We start from the raw sequence: 17,461 nt of genomic DNA, 5'->3' as shown, positions 1-17,461 counted from the left end.
GTAACGTACCAAAAGGATGTCTTTATTAATGCTGTTGCTACACAGTTACTGCATTCCCTGTACAGGTTTGGTAGCCCTCTAGAGTATGAACAAGTAACGGCCTTGCCATGCAGTTTAGACTTTAGAAAAATGAAGGAAAAGGAGCAGTTAATGATGGAGATGGATGAGCTCTCCACTGCTGGAAACAGAATACTGAACTCCAGTCCTCAGCGATCACCAATGCTGGTGTCTTATCATCTGTAAAGCAACTCCTATCCCCACTTCCACCCCGTACCCCCAAACTACAGCAGGTACGGCCAGAGCCCCCCACAATCCCGCCGGTTTTGAAGCTGCAATTCTCGCAGCGTGAGCCCTCTCATCTGCTCCGCTGCAGGAAGGCCCTCGTTACTTTAATTCATCACGGGGGGGAGCCGACTGGCAGCTCAAGGGCTCGTCAGCACTGGGAAATCGGGGGCGGCTCAGGCTCTCCTTCCGCCTCGGATCTGATTGAACGGAGCCGATTCTCCAGGTCTTTGGGATGGCTCGTTTTTCGGGCGGTGGCGAGGGCTGACGGAAGTCCTGTAAAACCTGCAGGGTTCCAGCCCGCCAGGATTGGGGAGTCGCCCATCCCCGTTACATCCGGGGGGGGGAAAAGAGAAGGGGGGAGGGCCTGGCGCCCCTTCGGGTGTAAACGCTCCGGTTTTCCCCGAACGCATTATCGCGGCCGCCAGTCCCGTTGCCGTACAAGCGCGCGGGGGCCGGTTGGGGAATGTGAAGGGCCGGAATCTTAACGGGAAGCCTTTGGATCGAAAGAGCGCGGGGCGGTTTCGGTGGATGCCCCAGCCGCGATGTAGCAGAGAGGGCAGAGGTGGGCCAGTGTCCCCTGACTGGACGGCAGCCCCCCAGGCAGGCTGGCACTGACCTGTTGCCTGTCTGCTAGGACTGGTCGGCGCCCCGCTCTGGCCCAGTTGGGGGGGTGCCGCGTGGCGCGGGGGCGGACCCCTCCCTCCCGGCGGCCCGGCGCCAGTCCCAGCGCCACACGTGAAGCACGTGGTCGTAGAAGGAGCAGCTGGCCAGCAGGCTTGAGAGGGGGGCGTCGGCGTCGGCGTCGGAGGGGCGCGGAGGAGGAAGGGCGGGGGGGGCCGGCGCCCGGGGGGGCAGGGCGTCGGGGATGTAGCGCCCCGCCTCGTCCTCGAGGGAGGTGTCGAAGCTGCCCGTCGGCGACTCGTACTGGATGCGCACGTGCCCCACCTGGGCTGCCTCCTCCTCCTTCTCCTCCTCCTCGTCGTCTCTTTCTTCTTGGGGGGGCGTCTGGGGCAGGGGCTCCCCCAGGCTCAGGCGGGACCAGTCCGCTCCGTAGGCCAGGGAGTTGTGCAGGATGTAGGAGGCCAGGACAGGACAGTGTCCGGAGCTCCCGTCTGGGAGGGGAGAAGGAAGAGGGGAGGGAGAGAAAAGGGAGTGGCGTCAGGCAGCGCGAACGAGGGATCCGTGAACGAAAAGCCGAGAGAGACAGGCCTCTGTGAAGAAGTGATCCGCCGTGTGAGAGAGGAGATATGGGACTGCGGGATAAAAGAAAATGATGGAGACAGAAGACACAGCAAAGACAGACAGAAGGACAGGAGAGAAAAGGGAGATGGACGCAGTGCAGATTAGGATGCAGGGAAAACGGAAACAAGCAGGAGGGGAGATACAGAGAAGCGAGGGGGTTGTACGCGTGTGTGCGCCGGGCTGGCAAGCCTCACCCAGCACGGGGTGGCAGTCCAGGATATGGAAGTCGTTGTGCATGCAGGCAGCCAGCAGGAGGCGCTGCTGAGTGGGGTGCCACTTCAGCCTCCACACCCCCCCCCCCAGCGCGCTGTCGGCGAGAGGCTCGCGCAGGGATCGGCCGTCCCACAGCAGCACGTGTTCATCGTAGCTGCAGGGAAAGGGGTGGGGGGGGGCAGAAAAGGTCAGAGTTAGCAGCTGGTTGAGACTGGGGGTGGCGGTCTCAGCTCGCTCAGGTGTACCTGCTCACCTGCCTGTAGCCAGGATGTGCTCGCGGTGCGGGTTGCTGTGGATACTGCACACGCCCATGGAGTGCCTGGAGACACAGAGGGCGGAAGTGAGGCAGGGGTGCAAACTGCAAACTGCTCAGGGGCTCACATGCAACAAGACTCTCTTCGAAGGGCAGAGCTGCTTCGGCCCAACAAGGCCGAGTTCAGTTCTTGCCACTACCCCCTTTTCCACTGTTCTCCGAATTCTCCTTCCTCTCCCTCTCCTCTTATCTAATCTCCAACCCTTCTCCACCGCCTTCTTTCTCCTCTCTCCCACCTTTTGCTGGTGAACACAGGGCAGGTTCCCACCCTCAGGTCCCAGCCCTTCAGTCTGCAGTCATCTCCACCTGCACACAGACAGGGCAAGGGGGGTTTGAGTGAGGGAAAGGTGCGCAAGAGCTTTCAATGGTTTGACCTCTTTAACCTTTGCAAGTCATTGGTCAAGGGGCACCACAGAAGGGTACCGCAGAGCCCAGCCTGAGTGGGAGCAGAGAATGGGAAGGCTCACCTGAGTACAGGAGCTGCGTGTCCCAGTAGCTGAAGGCAGATATCCAGGCCTCAAAATTGTGGGCCGTCCACTGGGAGAGGAGAGTCGGTGCTGCGCCGTCCACAGACACCACACTGACACAGCCCTGAGAGTCACTGCACACTGTCCTCAGCCCCGCGCTGTGGGAGACACTGCACATCACTAACGACGTATAAACAGAGGTGCACTGAGGCTTTGCTAATGCAAATGAGTCACTGTACACTGGAGATTTACTTTACTGGAGTACTGTTACTGGAGATATACTTCCTTTACTCTGCATTGCTCATGAGCAAGAGGAACAGGGACAAAATTCTAGATTCCTTCTTATTCCTTTTGTTAAAGTAGTATGTATGTTTTTAATATATTACGAAAAGACTTTGGCAATACAGCTATTTTCTTTTAAAACACCCTTAAATTGAATTGAAACAGTAAGACACAGAAATCCATTTCTGTACCTGTCTCCCCGCCCACTGGACCAGTCCAGGGACAGTGCCAGCCTATCAGGGCCTAACTCCAGGCTAGAGACCGCCTCCAGGGCACAGCTGGCTTCCTACTGGAGAGAAAGTAGAACGAGGGTGGATCTGAGCCAGCACCAACCAACCGCACACCAAACTGGAAGAGGCATTTCTGTCGATCTGTCTTTTCTCCCAGACACATTCCAGTGTCTGTCAGTGGCTGTAGCTCTTCGTGTGTCGGTCCCTCTCACCTGTGTGCCTCCCAGCCTGTACAGCTGCAACTCTCCGCTAGAACTGGCCGAGCCCAGCAAGGGCCGATCTGACACGGGCACATGGCACCTGAGGGAGAGCGAAGAGAGAGGAGCAGGGGCTCGGCACAGACGGCCTGTGTTTTATCTTACTGCTCTTTCTTGGCGTCTGTGTGTGGCTGTATCATTACGTGCGCATCAGGGAAAGGACATTAGAATGGTTATTGTGGCGTCTTGAAGGAAGTGAGGGCATTGGCTCCAACAATATCACTGCACAGCTTGTTCCAGACTCCCACAACTCTTTGTGTAAAGGAGTGCAGCCTGTTCTAAGTTTTGAAAGGGCTCCTGACAAGTCTGAAACACTTGATCACCTTCTGTGCTATGGCTGAGAGATCTGGGAATCAGTGTCTGGAGATCAGAGAGTACAGCAAGTTTATCAGTGCACTACACCGTGAATATCATGTATCGGGGGACTCGGCAGGGTGCTCTCACCACTTGATGTCCAAGATGCCAGGGGTGTCTATGCGTTGCAGCTCTTGTAGTGGGGGAGACGGTGCCCCCTCCTGACTGAACTGGTACAGGTACAGCCGCCCAACGCGGACTGGGGGATCAGTCTCTGCACCAGCCTGGAGAGGGGGACGGAGAGGAAGAGGAGGATAATAATACTGATTGCTTACACTTCTATAGCGCTTTTCTGGTCACTCTATTTAAAGCGCTTTACTGGTGATGGGGAATCCCACTGCCACCACCAGTGTGCAGCCCCACCTGGATGACGCGCCAGTCTGCCCCCCACACACCAGCTCTCAGTGGGGAGGAGAGCAGAGTGATGGAGCCAGTTCAGAGAGGGGGGTTATAAGGAGGCCATGATTGGTGAAGGCCAGGGGGGAATTTGACCAGGACGCCGGGGTAACACCCCTACTCTTTTTGAGAAACACCCTGGGATTGTTAATGACCACAAAGAGACAGAACCTCAGTTTTATGTCTTATCTAAAGGACGGCGCCTTTTTACAGTCTAGTGTCCCCGTCACTATACTGGGGCATTAGGACCCACACAGACTGCAGGGTGAGCGCCCCCTGCTGGCCCCACTAACACCTCTTCCAGCAGCAACCTTAGTTTTTCCCAGGAGGTCTCCCATCCAGGTACTGACCAGGCTCACACCTGCCGAGCTCCACTGGGGAGTTATTTGTTAGCTGCGGGGTGATATGGCTGCTGGCTAGCAGGGAGAAGGGTTGCAGAGAGAGGGTGAGAGAGACAGGAAGAGTCTGTCAAAGTCAGAGAGGACAGACTGTGTCCCGCCACCAGCAGGGAGAGTCAGAGACAGAGCTGCACTGTGAGAAATACAACAGGTTTAGACAAACACTCACCCATAAAACATTAAATCTAAGCCCAGCGTTCCCACAGCTGCCAGAGTTAGAAGATGATGATAAGAAGAAGAGGGATTATTATTGCTGATGTTCTGTTATCCGTTTTGAATCTGGTAGAACTGCTATTCCACGATTAGGTCACCAGAGATCTGATTACAAACTGGAGAGTTACAAAACGAGCTGAAAGGAGACCAGAAGGGCCCAGAGACCGAGGGGGCGTCTGCAGGAGACAAGAGCTGGTTGTGCGTCAGCCCCCGGAGGGAGACCTCACCTTCTCTACGGGTCTCAGCAGCTGGTAGGTCCCACAGGCCAGCCAGCTGTGCCAGCCTGGCACCGGGCACCACTCCACTGCGTCGGCGCTCAGCTCCGTGTCCACCACCTGCAGGCTCCGGGTTCGAGACCGCGCTGCCATGGCGAGCGATCAGTACGCACATACTGCACAGGGCCTGGGACACAGAGGGGACGGCGCCCAGAAATCAGCAACCAATACAATCAGTGCCATGCCCAATATAATAACTCGTAGCCTTTTGCATTCACAGAGCGGAGCAGCCATACTGCTGTCGAGCGAAGGGGGAACTTCAGGGCGACGACGGTGAGGAATTTAGCCAGGTCACTGGAGTTAACACCACTACTCCTACAGACAGGGATACACACGCAGCAAGTCAGGACCTGGGGGGGGTCACAAATCAGTGTCAACTCAGCTCACAAACACTCTGTGTTGTTAGTGGAGTGCTTGCAATGAGCCACGAGATGAAAACAACTCGTTGGAGGGGCCACCAGCTCTCGCGAGACGGGGGCCTCCGCTGCAGGAAGTGACGCAAGTGAAAGTTTGCACGTGCGCCAGCAGGGGATCAGGACACAAGCCGATCGCCTCTTAGTGCGGCTCTGCATCATGACCGGTCACATCACTGCGAGGTACTCAGAACGATTTTTTTTTTCCTACGTGGAAAAGCGCATAAACATACGACTCTCACATAACGCAAAAGAAGAGCTTCAACACTGGGAAGACCTACTCTCAACGAACGTCTTTGGTTCTCCAGTATTATTCTATATGTTCTGTAAGATCAAAAAGTCAGACGAGCATTCCCAGATCTTCAAACTGGGAGACCTGCATCTTTCAGCAACAAGGCAACCAGTCCCATCCCGCACAGTGAAGTGTCCTGTCTGCACAGTGAGCTCCTGGAGCTGGAACCAGCTGGACGCGACTTCCCTGGACCCCTGTACAGCCCGTCGACACAAGCGTCAGAGCAGACCACAGGCACCGCGCCCCCAGTCTGTCCCCCCCTGTCGGTGCACGGTACCGGTACTCACTCGCTCGCGGAGAACCAAGCTTCACGCTACCCCCAATCTACACACGCAGCCGCGCCAGCGCTTCCGGGTCACGGCTGCGACCCCGCCCCCTGACCCGAGCGCTGGGTGTTGATGGACAGGAGAACCGGCCATTTGGAGAACAGAACGCATATTTTTACAGTTCCCCTGTTTTGTTCGGGACGTCTCCACTTCTTAACGGTAGCTATATGCTTTATATCGACTACCTTTCCCCAGGAGAAATAAAGAACGGCAAACTCCGAGAAGGACAAAAGCACGTCTATATTTAAAAGCAGTGTGTACGTCATCTGTTAAATCACTGTCTCACCTAAAGCACATAAAGTGTTCTACACGCAATATTTCCTTTAGTGCTCCATCAGCAACAGATACGAACAAACACGGCGAGGGGACCTAATTCAAGTATACACAATCCCCAGAGCCACAGTCAGCCCAGGAGCAGAGACAATGGGGTGTTCGTTTCTTACAGACGAGAGGAAGCACTCACCTGTCCAGTCTTGAATTTCCCGGTCATGGAGTTGGGGGGAGGGGGAACTCGAGTCTCCCCTTGGCTCCGCGATTGGATTTCGGTGTCCGTGACGTCACCCAAGGCGATAAGAACGTCGCTATGACGCAGCGATGGGCATTGTTGTCATCGCTCTGACAGATGGCGGACTACCGCGGCGCGCAGCAGCCGAGCTCGGTCCACTGCACGGTCGTGCCTGGCAGCGATGGCACGAAATACATCTGCTACAGTAGCAGGAGGCGAGGCGAGTCTAATATTGGGTGAGTCGGGGACAATACTGCCTGGGTTGGTCCGCCTCCCTCACTGATGCGCGATACCGGGATGGGCAGAGAGTCGCTCAGAGGAGCAGAAGGTGATGATGGAGTCCTGTGTAACAACTTCGGTTCAAACGGCTCCGGCGACTGTACTGTGAATTGTGCTGACACAAGATAAGACGCTGGCCGTCTCCCCGTGGGGACCTGGTGCACCCTAAACCGGCGTTAAAGCGATTAATTCACAGGACAGGGAGACCACAGCGAATGCAGCAACAGCCAACAGACAATACGGTTTAAACTGAGACCAGGAGCGTCCGTAAACTCGCTGTACGTGTACGCTGGAGATCTAACGACTCCATTCAGAACTCGTTTAAAGCTCGACCTTAATGTTTTCCCCACATGTGGTACACGTTTTCAAGGAAGGGGAGCTACAGTACACACCAGCAACAAACGGCGCACTTTCCACCAGTATTGTCAGCAGCTTTAGCAGAATAAACAGTTCCGCTGTTTTTAAAACTTGACCTGCTGACGAGATTGGGGGAGGAGGGCCTGTCTTGCGTCTTGCTTTATACGCAAGCGCGCCATCTAGTGGCTTGGAGGGCTGCACGCAAGGGCACTATTCCGGTACCGTGCACGGTATGGCGGGTCGGTTTGTGCTGCCCGTGTTGTCTGTAACTAAGCTAGAATGACGCTCACTGGGTCGAGTCAAAGACGACCTGTATCCTTCTCACACCCTATTTAATATTTCATGGCATTATCTCACGGTTCTTCCTGGGGACAAATCTTAAACCAGTAAATCAGCTACATGGTGTGTTTAGGGGCCTCTAGCACATGTGAATGAAGTCTAGTGAGGATTTCTGTCTCTCTCCACCCTCTCTCACCCCTGTGTGTCTGCTGTTTCTTTGCTTCACAGTCTGACCAATGGCTCAGAAGTCTGGAGCACAGAGTTTACCCCCGAGATGCTGGCCCAGCACGTAAGGACCCTGATTACTACAGTGTTTACTACAACTGTGTTAGTAGGGCACAGTGGTGACAGTGACAGACACACTTCAGAGCCGCAGTTCTGTGAGGCCCAGTCAAGTTCTGACAGAAAGCCAAGCACAGGACAGAGCTTATTTGCTAACGGAGTAAGGAAATGAGAGGAAAACGATTGTCCCCCCTGCGTCATTTTGTCCCTGGCTACAGCTGCTGCTCGAGACCAGCCTGACACCGTGGTTTAAACGGTACCTCGCCTTCTTGCTCTTGATCACAGGGAAGGAGTGAGCAACAGAGAGGGCAGTGTTGTGTGTGTGTGTGTGTGGACAGCGTTGTCACACCAGACTAGAACAGAGGATGTAACAGTGTTGTCAAAGTGTAAAAGACTGATTGGAATATCGGCACTTATCGCTGGGCCCTTGCTAGAAGGGCTGTAGAATGGGCTGGTGGGCTGGTGGTCTGGCCCAGGCTGCTGGGGTTGTGCTGTGTTCTGGTGGAGGCTGGTGGTCTGGATCGGGCCTGGGTTAATACTCTCCGATGCGCTCTGTTTCAGAGGCAGAGGTTCGAGATGAGGACGGCAGCTGACTACATCTTGAAGATCAGGTGCGCAGTCTGTCCTCTCTCCACAGACTGCAGCAGACAGCTCTGTGCCCTCGGGGAGACTGATGTCCTAGGCTGACCTGAGCTGTCGGAGGCCATACATGCATCACAAACGATCTCTCTTCATCTGTCTCGCGGCCTTAGGACTCTTTCTCCTTCCCTCTTTTCCTTATCCTCCTCCCTCTCTCCTCTCCCCTGCCTTCCTGTGCCCCAGGTCAGCGTGTGAGGGGAACCTGGCCTCGCTCCTGGTCCGGGACAGTGGGATTACTCTGGAGCTGGGCGGCCCGGGGCCCGGGGCCCTGACTCTGTCCCTGACCAGGCTGCAGGACCCCGAGGGCCGAGAAGAGATCAGAGGGCTGCTGTTCAGCATGGCTGAGAGGCTAAGGGAAGTGGAGAGCACAGGTACATCCAGCACACACACAGGAGCTCTGTACACACAGGTACATACGGCACACACACAGGAGCTCTGTACACACAGGTACATACGGCACACACACAGGAGCTCTGTACACATGGGTACATACGGCACACACACAGGAGCTCTGTACACACAGGTACATACGGCACACACACAGGAGCTCTGTACACATGGGTACATCCAGCACACACACACAGGAGCACTGTACATACGGGTACATCCAGCACGCACGCACACACACACAGGGGCGCCGTACACACAGGTACACGGGTACATCCAACGCGCGCGCGCACACACACACAGGGGCACCGTACACACGGGTATATCCAGCACGCACGCACGCACACACACAAACTCTGTACACGCTTTTCTACATCGTACAGCTGCACATTGTCATTCTCTTTTCTCCTCCTTCCCAGCCCAGTCCTTCAGCCCAGTGAAGACGGAGCAGCGATGCTCCTCAGGTGAGACAGGTCTGCCCTGCAGCTGTGCGAACAGCGCCTCCTGTCCCTTCCCTGCACCACTGCAGCCGTGGGAGTCGGGGCGCTGCGACTTGTTTAAATGTTCAAATGTATTCAAGTTGCTCGTGTTTTTCCACCCCCATTGATCCTAAATATCCTACGGATCTTGCAGAAAGTAACGTCCCCTCCTGTGGTGTTTTGTGACACCCAGCTCCCACCAGACAGCGCATCAGCAGCTGCTGTAACAGCCCGGTGACCCTCCTGTCTCGTTTTCTCAGACTTTGAGCCGAGGAGAAGGCACAACGGGGGCGGGGCTTCAGCCGCTGTCAAGAAGCGTCTCCCTGGAGATTCGCTCATCAATCCCGGGACTAAAAGGTGATTGGCTGTGAGGGCAGATGCGGGGGGGTGGGGGGGTTGGGGGTGACCAACGATGGCCCCTGAAGCCACATATAGGACCTGTTGTTTTTCCAGGTACTCAGAATACGCAATGCATTTTTTACTTTGCGTGTATGGTGGCAGACAGCAGGTTCTTCCTATGTAACCACGTTTTCCTTCCAACTGAGCCCTTAATGACCTCATTTAAGGGGAAGCCTGTCCTTTTTCTGAAGTACCTGGAGCTGGAGTGTTGTGAACAGTCCCAGTCCATCACCGCTAGCCCCAGCAGGGAACCTTTAGATACAGGATATCCGAGCTATCGCCTGTATCTTATCTAATCCTGCAAATCCAGAACACACACTTCTGTCTGACCCTAGACAAACGGGCTCGGCTGCCCCCGATACAACGCTTTCATACGAGCTGGTCAACCTCCTCTGAGTAACGGAAAGCTCTGTCTCCCCCCATGCAGGAAGAAAGAGGCGAGTGGTGTGGACTTCGACGATGGGGAGGACATCTGAGGAGGAGGAGGAGGAGGAGGGGGGGGGACTGGTTTGCTTCTGCTCTGCGGACAGGCACGGCGGGCAGCGGGCAGTTATCGGAGCTCGGTCCGGCTCGGCACTGGACCGCCACTTCCAGGTGGAGCTGCATTCCAGCCGTCCACAATGTTGTCAGGGGTACATCCAGCACCAAGGAAAGATGAGGTCTCCGGGAGAGCAGGAGGAATAGATGGACTCTGAAGGCCACGCGGCTTTTCCTCAGGCCTGCTTTTTAAAAATGTTATCTGGGTCACGGCTAAACACGTTGAACTGCGAGAACACCAACCACGAAGGAAGGCAACTGTGTTTTTGGACTTTTTAATCATGATAAGCACTTGCGTACCGAAATTGCTAAGCACAGACACGGTTACAATGGCCTACAATCATGTAATAAATTGTGTCTTCACGTCTGCAATAAAGATGAACAGCCTGCAACCAGAGCCTCGGCTTCCAGCCCCCGATCAGTGCTCTTCTCTGCCAGCAGGGCCGGGTGCAACATTGGAAGATCCCTGATCTCAGCACCTTTTTCTCCCTGGGCTGGAGGCTGCAGTCACAGAGCTGCAGTGCTCTGCGGGAGCAGCTGGGAAACCGAGCTCGTGCCAGCTCGTTCATGAAGGGAGTTTTTGGGGCTCGAGGCCTGAAAGGGCTGGAGGTTCTTCTTCTTCCTTGCTGGTGATCCTCGAGTCAATACCAATACAATCCTTAAACAAAGCGCCCCGCCCTGCTTGGCAAAGAGAAACGACTGCGCTGACCAGGAAATAACCTTGGTGAATCATTCCTCTCCGCCGGTCTAAAATCCCGGCAGGAAAATGACAACTATAATAATGGGTGGATCATAATCTTGTTCCAGGTGTTTAGACACTTTTTTTTGTACAGATTAGCGGTGACCAGGCTGACTTAACTGAGGGCGTCTCCCCGGGAGCAGGGTGGAGGGAGAGCCTGTCTTTTCCAGGCTGGAAGTTTCCTAGTGGTGATTCCCGGTGGTCTGTCCCTTTCCCGCCCGCTGGCCACTAGCAGAGAGGCCGTGGGACAGGTCTGGGTCAGGCGAAGCCAGTGCCCTGGGGTTTAGTCATATCTACGGCAGTTAAAAAAAATAAAACATCCACCTTCCTCCGCGGAGTCATCGTGCATTTGGAACAGGGTTGCAGCCTGCTCTTGCAGTCCATTTTAACGGGCAGGTTTGTTTTGCTGTGGTTTGCTACCACCCGTTCTGTGATACATTGTCCTGTGCTTTTACCACGGTACACCACAGCGACCTGTCCGAAGAGACAGCGGAGCAGAAAGAAGCGCAGCGCGATTGTGTGGCTTCCAAAATAAGCAATGTGTAGAGCCTGTACGCCTGAGGAGCACCCCGGAGAACAAAGACGCAGGAGCAAACACGCACCCCCAGCCTGCCTGACGATTTGAAACCACCCGAATCCCCCACAGGCTGAACACAGCAGCGGGGTACCGGGCCCCAGCTGGACACGGCGACCAGGGGAGGGATACCGGGCCCGGACCGGAGTACCGTCGCGACTGCACAGGCAGAGAGCGCCTGGCCTACCGCGCGCGCCATCACGTCGCGACGGGACTCCGTCCGCGGCCCGTGCGCGCGAGGACGCGCCGCGGGAGACGAGGCGCTTCCTGCAGGGCCAGGCGGACGGGTCCGGCCCTCTACCGGCTCAGGTACTTGGCGACGGAGTGGTACGCCAGCAGGATCTCGGCGTCGTTGGGGCAGGTGTGGCGGAACTCGTCGCGGCGGTAGGCGTGCTCCAGGTAGCGCGTCAGGCCCTGCAGCTCCGCCGGCATCTCGAAGCCGCGGTACTTCCGGCACACCACCTGCCCGCGAGAGGAGGAGATCAGGCGCGCGGGAGAGGGAGGCGGCAGAGCTCGGCTGAGCCGGAGGAGGAGGTCCGGGCCGGGCACAGGCGCTCATGCCTTGCAAGGAGGGGAAGGAGGGGAATATGAGCTGCATGTCAGAGCAGTGGTGGAGGGGGGTTGATGGGTGTTTCAGAGAGGTGTTAAAGGGGAGGCGTTTGGGGCACGGCTAAGCCTGCTGTTAAAGGGGAGGCGTTTTGGACTTGGCTAAGCCTGCTGTTAAAGGGGAGGCGTTTTGGACTTGGCTAAGCCTGGTGTTAAAGAGGAGGCATTTGGGGCACGGCTAAGCCTGGTGTTAAAGGGGAGGCGTTTTGGGCACGGCTAAGCCTGGTGTTAAAGGGGAGGCTTTGGGGCACAGCTAAGCCTGGTGTTAAAGGGGAGGCTTTGGGGTCCGGCTAAGCCTGGTGTTAAAGGGGAGGCGTTTGGGGTCCGGCTAAGCCTGGTGTTAAAGGGGAGGCGTTTTGGACTTTGCTAAGCCTGGTGTTAAAGGGGAGGCATTTGGGGCATGGCTAAGCCTGGTGTTAAAGGGGAGGCGTTTTGGGCACGGCTAAGCCTGGTGTTAAAGGGGAGGCGTTTTGGGCACGGCTAAGCCTGGTGTTAAAGGGGAGGCGTTTGGGGCACGGCTAAGCCTGGTGTCAAAGGGGAGGCCGCACCTTGACAATGTTGAGCTTGGGCAGCAGGTTGCAGTCGGCCAGGGTGAGCTCGTTGCCATCGAGGAAGCACCTTGTGGAGGTCTGGATGTCTGGGTTCTGGTCCAGCTCATGGGGGAGGGGTGTCAGCAGGTACTGATCCAACTTCATCAGGCTCTTCAGGAACTTCCTCTCCAGCACTGCGTGTGGCAACAGCACCGACAACGTTATACAACTCAACAACAGGAGTCGCCGACACAAAATGACAATTCAATAACCCTACTGCTGCGACAACAGCAGCCACTGACGCAACAGCGCTGGACAACTCCTCAACACAACAGCACTGACTCAGCTTTACACAACTCAGCAACAGCAGTCCCTGACAGCACTATACAACTTAACACAACATCATTGACACAAGGGCAACAGCAGGCACTGGAGGAGCGGTGGTCTACAGGGAAAACTCTGCTGCACCAAGACTGAGTTTTGTCCACTGGCTGGTGAAGATAATATACAGTGAAAAAGACCCCCCCTCCCCCTAACAAAATCTAAATGCCCTAAATCTCGTGAAATGATGGGACTGCTGCTTGGTGCCCTTCAGTCTCTCCATCTCCCCATCTCCCCCAGCCCATCTGCCGAACTCACGGTCGTTCAGTCCAGGGTTGGGGTTTTTAACGTAGGCCGAGAACTTGTGGAAGATGTCGTCTCCAGCCATGTTGGACTCCTTGTAGCGGCAGCACAGCTTGGGGTAGCTGGGAAAGGGACATGAGGGTTTCAGGGGACTCAAAAACACACATGAGTGAGTGAGGGAGAGAGGAGGGGTGTGAGGTTCTGGTGATCCAGTGTGTGTGAGAGACGGCAGGGGTGTGAGGTTCTGGTGATCCTGTGTGTGGGAGGTTCTGGTGATCCAGTGTGTGGGAGGTTCTGGTGATCCAGTGTGTGGGAGGTTCTGGTGATCCAGTGCGTGTGTGAGAGAAAGCAGGGTGTAAGGTTCTGGTGATCCTGTGTGAGTGAGAGAGAGCAAGGTGTGAGGTTCTGGTGATCCAGTGTGTGTGTGTGTGTGTGTGTGTGTGTGTGAGAGAGAGAGCAGGGTGTGAGGTTCTGGTGATCCTGTGTGTGTGTGTGTGTGTGTGAGAGTGAGAGAGAGAGCAGGGTGTGAGGTTCTGGTGATCCTGTGTGTGTGTGTGTGTGTGTGTGTGTGTGTGTGTGTGTGTGTGTGTGTGTGTGTGTGTGAGGTTCTGGTGATCCAGTGTGTGGAAACTCACAGAGGTGGGGCAAGCGTCTCCTCCAGGAACTCCTCGATCTTGTTGGTGTCGGTACGGACCTCGTCGTTATACAGCAGGAAGGGGGGCTGGGAGCCGGGAGCCAGGTCTTTCAGCACCTCTGGGGCTCTGAAGGCGGGGGGGGGGAGGCAGAACTTATTCTGATGAGAGTTATTAACCCAGCACACCAACAAAACAAACGCCCTGGCATCAGAGAAGGTGCCCCAGCAGCAATAGGGTGTCCACAGCAGTTGTGTATTTGCTGCAGAAACTAGACGGTCGCGCCTGGAGCTCTTCCAGATACCCCAACAGCTGTACAGACATCCCAATATCAGCAGTATCTGCCCCCGCAGCCATACAGATGTTTTACGAGCAGCAGCAGCTGTCCCAGCCCTCTCTCACCTCTTCATGTCCACCGTGGTCAGTGTGAAGTTGATTCCTTTCAGCCAGAGGATCATGAAGAGCCGCTGGCAGAACGGACAGTTTCCCACACTCCCCCCGTCGTCACTAGCCTGCAGAGAGGAGGGAGAGAGATGCAGCGAGGAGGGGTTCGCATGCGTTTCCTTCCGTCTCTCGGATTCAGGGATCTTTATTCACGTGACTGATGAATTTTGGTGCTGCCAAAGCAATAACAAGTCAGTAGACATTCACAGGATGAAGACAGAAGTGCACCTCTGTCTCTATTACTCCCCAGTGGGAGCACAGCCTGTCTTCTCTGGGCAGCCAGGCCTGCCTGTGTCCAGTTTCTATACCGAGCCTGTCCTTTAGGGCCCAAAAGCCTTGCGGTTTGTGCTGGGTTTGTGTCTCGGTGGGTGCAGTAGTGTTGTTTGGGTTATATCTTTCTCATCCTTTAGCCTGTGATCCTGGCTCCTCTGCTGTGCTCTCAGGGCTGGTGAGAGCTGTCCCTCTGCCTGTCTACGTGAGGAAAGCTTAGACACCTCTTTCCTCAGTTTAAGAAAGAATTTAAACATGTCACAAATTAAAGGAGGGATCAATTAACTCCTATCTGCCCACCTGGCATGTTTGCTATTTAGGAGTTAATTGAGCTAATTAATCTCACCCAGCTGTATCAACTTCCACAACACGGCTGGGCGGCTTGTTCCAGGCCCCCACCACTCTTTGTGTAAAGACCAGCCTCCTGTTCTCAGTGTCAAATGACCTTCCACTTGGGTCCTCACGCACACCCATTTCCCTGCAGGTTCTGCAGAAATCTGCTTGGTTACTGTGTCAGTGCCTTTGAGGATCTCGAGCGCGTCCCACGCTTTTAACGAAATAGTGACTTACTGAAAAACCAGCTCTTTATAAAACACTATGGAGACTTTTTTTTTAAACCAGTGCCATCCTGTATTTGTACACCAGGAATCTCAAAACTCGCGGGCTCGCCAACCTTCTCGATCTCCAGCAGATTCTAATTCTTAACATCAGCAGTCATGTCGCCCGTTTGTCTCCAGCCTAAATCCGTCGCACCGAAAACCCTGCCGCAGACGAGCTGCAACAGGGCCGCAGGTGATCCTGGGAAGCATTTCAGAGGAACAGGCGTTGCCACCGACGGTTTCGGAGAGCCTGGGCTCTTTTGAAAACAAGATGTTCATCTGCGTGCGACTTCCTGGTGGGAAGAACAGGTCACGCCGCCACACGGGCACGCAGCGAGGCGTCTCGCAGATAATCGTAGACACCGTGGACCGCAGAGGGGGAAACGGCTGATGTAGGAAACACATTTTTTTATCTCGGGTGCCCATCGAGAAAGCGCATCGACGGGGCCTCGGGCAGAGACGAACAAAGCTCCGCAGTGAATACTATTAGACCTTTGAATTGTTCAGAAATGAGAGACGTTATTCATCAACAATGCCCTCCTGGCGACCTGTATGTAGTGCCCCGTCCATAGACGGACCCAATCAAGTAATTATACACCAGTACTCTGTTACATGCAAAGGTAGGGAGACAATAACCCGAACTAACAATCATCTTCGTGACAACAGGCTTCGAGGGGGAAAATTCGCACGGAAAACCACCATCACACGGGGCAGCCAGGCCACGATCAACCAACGAACCAGCGGCAGCCACAACGCAATCGTTGCGAATTAGGTTTTCCTATAGGCTCCTTATAAGTTCATTTTTTAGACTTCCAAAAGTAGTACATTGAAGATAATGCGCGTCTTTGGAAGCAGAATGGATTCATGGCTCGAAAACAGTACCAATAAAGAGCGAATGCTCTTCTGGAACGGTGTTATTAGTGGATCTGTAATAGGGCTATTGGTCTTCCTTATTTTGATCAGTCATACCAGAATCTGGCAAACGAGATCAGATTACTCCACATTAGGAGGATTAGCAAACACCCTAGAAGCTGAGAAATTCATAAGGACTTGCATTCTGGCCCGGGCAAATGACATTTAACGCTGACAACTGGATAGTTTTGCTATAGTAGAAACAAACTATAGACAGAACGTTTTAAAACACTCGTTTTAGATGTGATATATAGGGCTTACTCCCCGTTGAAGCCCAAATCCTGGCTTTTTTCAGGAAAAAGCTGGAAGAGGATATTGGATCAATCAGCTACTACCAAATGGGGCAGATGGGGTGGATGACCTGTCGTTTAGTCTCTCTCCTGCCCGGGCACACCTCTCCCAGCACAGTGCCCAGCAGCAATGGGCAGACCGACTCCCTTCCCTGCATCCAGACCCCGATCCAATTCCCAGTACCAGATCCAGAGGCCACATCCTCTCAAAACAGCCGGTCTTACCGGGATCGGCGGCTGGGCTGGAAGGATTAAAAGGTGGCAGTTTCTTTTTTTCCCAACCGAGAACGAGAGAAACGGGCTCCCAGCTCAGGGAGCCCAGCAGGGTCCCTTACCTTGATGAAAAGCTCGATCTTCGCCGCTTCGGCCATGGTCTCTGACCGGAGGGCGAGCGCGGCTCCGTCTCTCGGCGCTCAGCAGCACACGCAGCAGCCAGAAGCTGTAGCAGCGAGCGGCCGGCTGAAGTTCCCGTCCCTGTCTCGCGGCAGTTCGGCTGTGTGCTCTCAGAGCCTCGGTCGCTCTATCTCGCAGCAGGATGGGAGAGAATCTCTGTGCGTCTCTCCCCTGCTCGCCACACCTGGCCGCTCACGCCCAGCTCGCTCCACCTGTCCGACCTGTTCGGCTCTGCGAGCTGCTGATCCCCATCTCCCGCGCGGGCTGCTATCTTGATTCCTGGCATTCCTGTGTGACGGTCCACGAGCGAGAGAAGAGGAGGATTGTGGGGCGAGGAGGGTGGGCCCTTGTTTCACTGTAGACGCCTCCCGAAGATGCAGCTCTACCTGCTCTGTTTTCTCCTTTTCCAACGAAGTAGATGCACGCGGCAGCAAATTTTTTGCTAATTAGAAATGACCTAATGACACCTTCCACCCCCCAGACGTGGGTGACGTTTGGGAATAAAGATGTCCGAATTGTCCAAATGCTGCGAATGAGACCTGACAAGCACAGCCTTCACACATGCGGATGCCCCGAGACACAGCCGTGTCAAAACACCAAGCACAAAATGGAGCAGACTCAAACACGCACCCACGGGCACTGGCGTTAGCGTTTGTGATCGAGGTCTTCTCAATCAGGCTTCTACACGATCGACGGCGAAGCACAAGCCAGAAGCCATCAAGTTGAAACTGCAAGGAAGTGCATTTAAA

General features: G+C 55.0%; 3 protein-coding genes across 4 annotated transcripts; 1 reads left to right on the top strand and 2 right to left on the bottom strand.

The window, feature by feature from the left end:
- Nucleotide 1: 1 nt before the first annotated feature.
- dph7 (diphthamide biosynthesis 7) lies at nt 2-6,014 on the bottom strand. The gene is made up of 10 exons (XM_088614867.1): nt 5,918-6,014; nt 4,878-5,052; nt 3,734-3,867; nt 3,245-3,332; nt 2,994-3,088; nt 2,521-2,678; nt 2,290-2,359; nt 1,994-2,059; nt 1,722-1,894; nt 2-1,397 (listed from the first exon to the last, which is right to left on the bottom strand). Exons 2-10 carry the CDS (start codon nt 5,016-5,018, stop codon nt 916-918), a joined length of 1,407 nt encoding a protein of 468 aa, XP_088470993.1. The 5' UTR covers nt 5,019-5,052; nt 5,918-6,014; the 3' UTR covers nt 2-915.
- A 388-nt stretch (nt 6,015-6,402) lies between these two features.
- On the top strand, nt 6,403-10,496 carry paxx (PAXX non-homologous end joining factor). 2 transcript variants are annotated; one of them, XM_088614906.1, is made up of 7 exons: nt 6,403-6,697; nt 7,605-7,665; nt 8,220-8,269; nt 8,481-8,668; nt 9,104-9,148; nt 9,424-9,520; nt 9,990-10,496. In XM_088614906.1, the coding sequence occupies exons 1-7, from the start codon at nt 6,579-6,581 to the stop codon at nt 10,036-10,038; spliced, it is 609 nt and encodes a 202-aa protein (XP_088471032.1). In that variant the 5' UTR covers nt 6,403-6,578; the 3' UTR covers nt 10,039-10,496. The 2 variants fall into 2 exon arrangements, with proteins under 2 accessions (XP_088471032.1, XP_088471031.1); XM_088614905.1 differs by having other exon boundaries at nt 9,104-9,157.
- Nucleotides 10,359-17,425, bottom strand: clic3 (CLIC family member 3). The gene is made up of 6 exons (XM_088614895.1): nt 16,655-17,425; nt 14,207-14,316; nt 13,808-13,933; nt 13,188-13,294; nt 12,567-12,742; nt 10,359-11,874 (listed from the first exon to the last, which is right to left on the bottom strand). The coding sequence occupies exons 1-6, from the start codon at nt 16,688-16,690 to the stop codon at nt 11,710-11,712; spliced, it is 720 nt and encodes a 239-aa protein (XP_088471021.1). The 5' UTR covers nt 16,691-17,425; the 3' UTR covers nt 10,359-11,709.
- Between the last annotated feature and the right edge of the window lie 36 nt (nt 17,426-17,461).

This window comes from Lepisosteus platostomus, chromosome 21, assembly GCF_059453375.1.
Source record: "Lepisosteus platostomus isolate fLepPlt1 chromosome 21, fLepPlt1.hap1, whole genome shotgun sequence".
Taxonomy (NCBI): Eukaryota; Metazoa; Chordata; class Actinopteri; order Semionotiformes; family Lepisosteidae; genus Lepisosteus; species Lepisosteus platostomus.
This window is presented reverse-complemented; position numbering and strand designations above follow the sequence as displayed.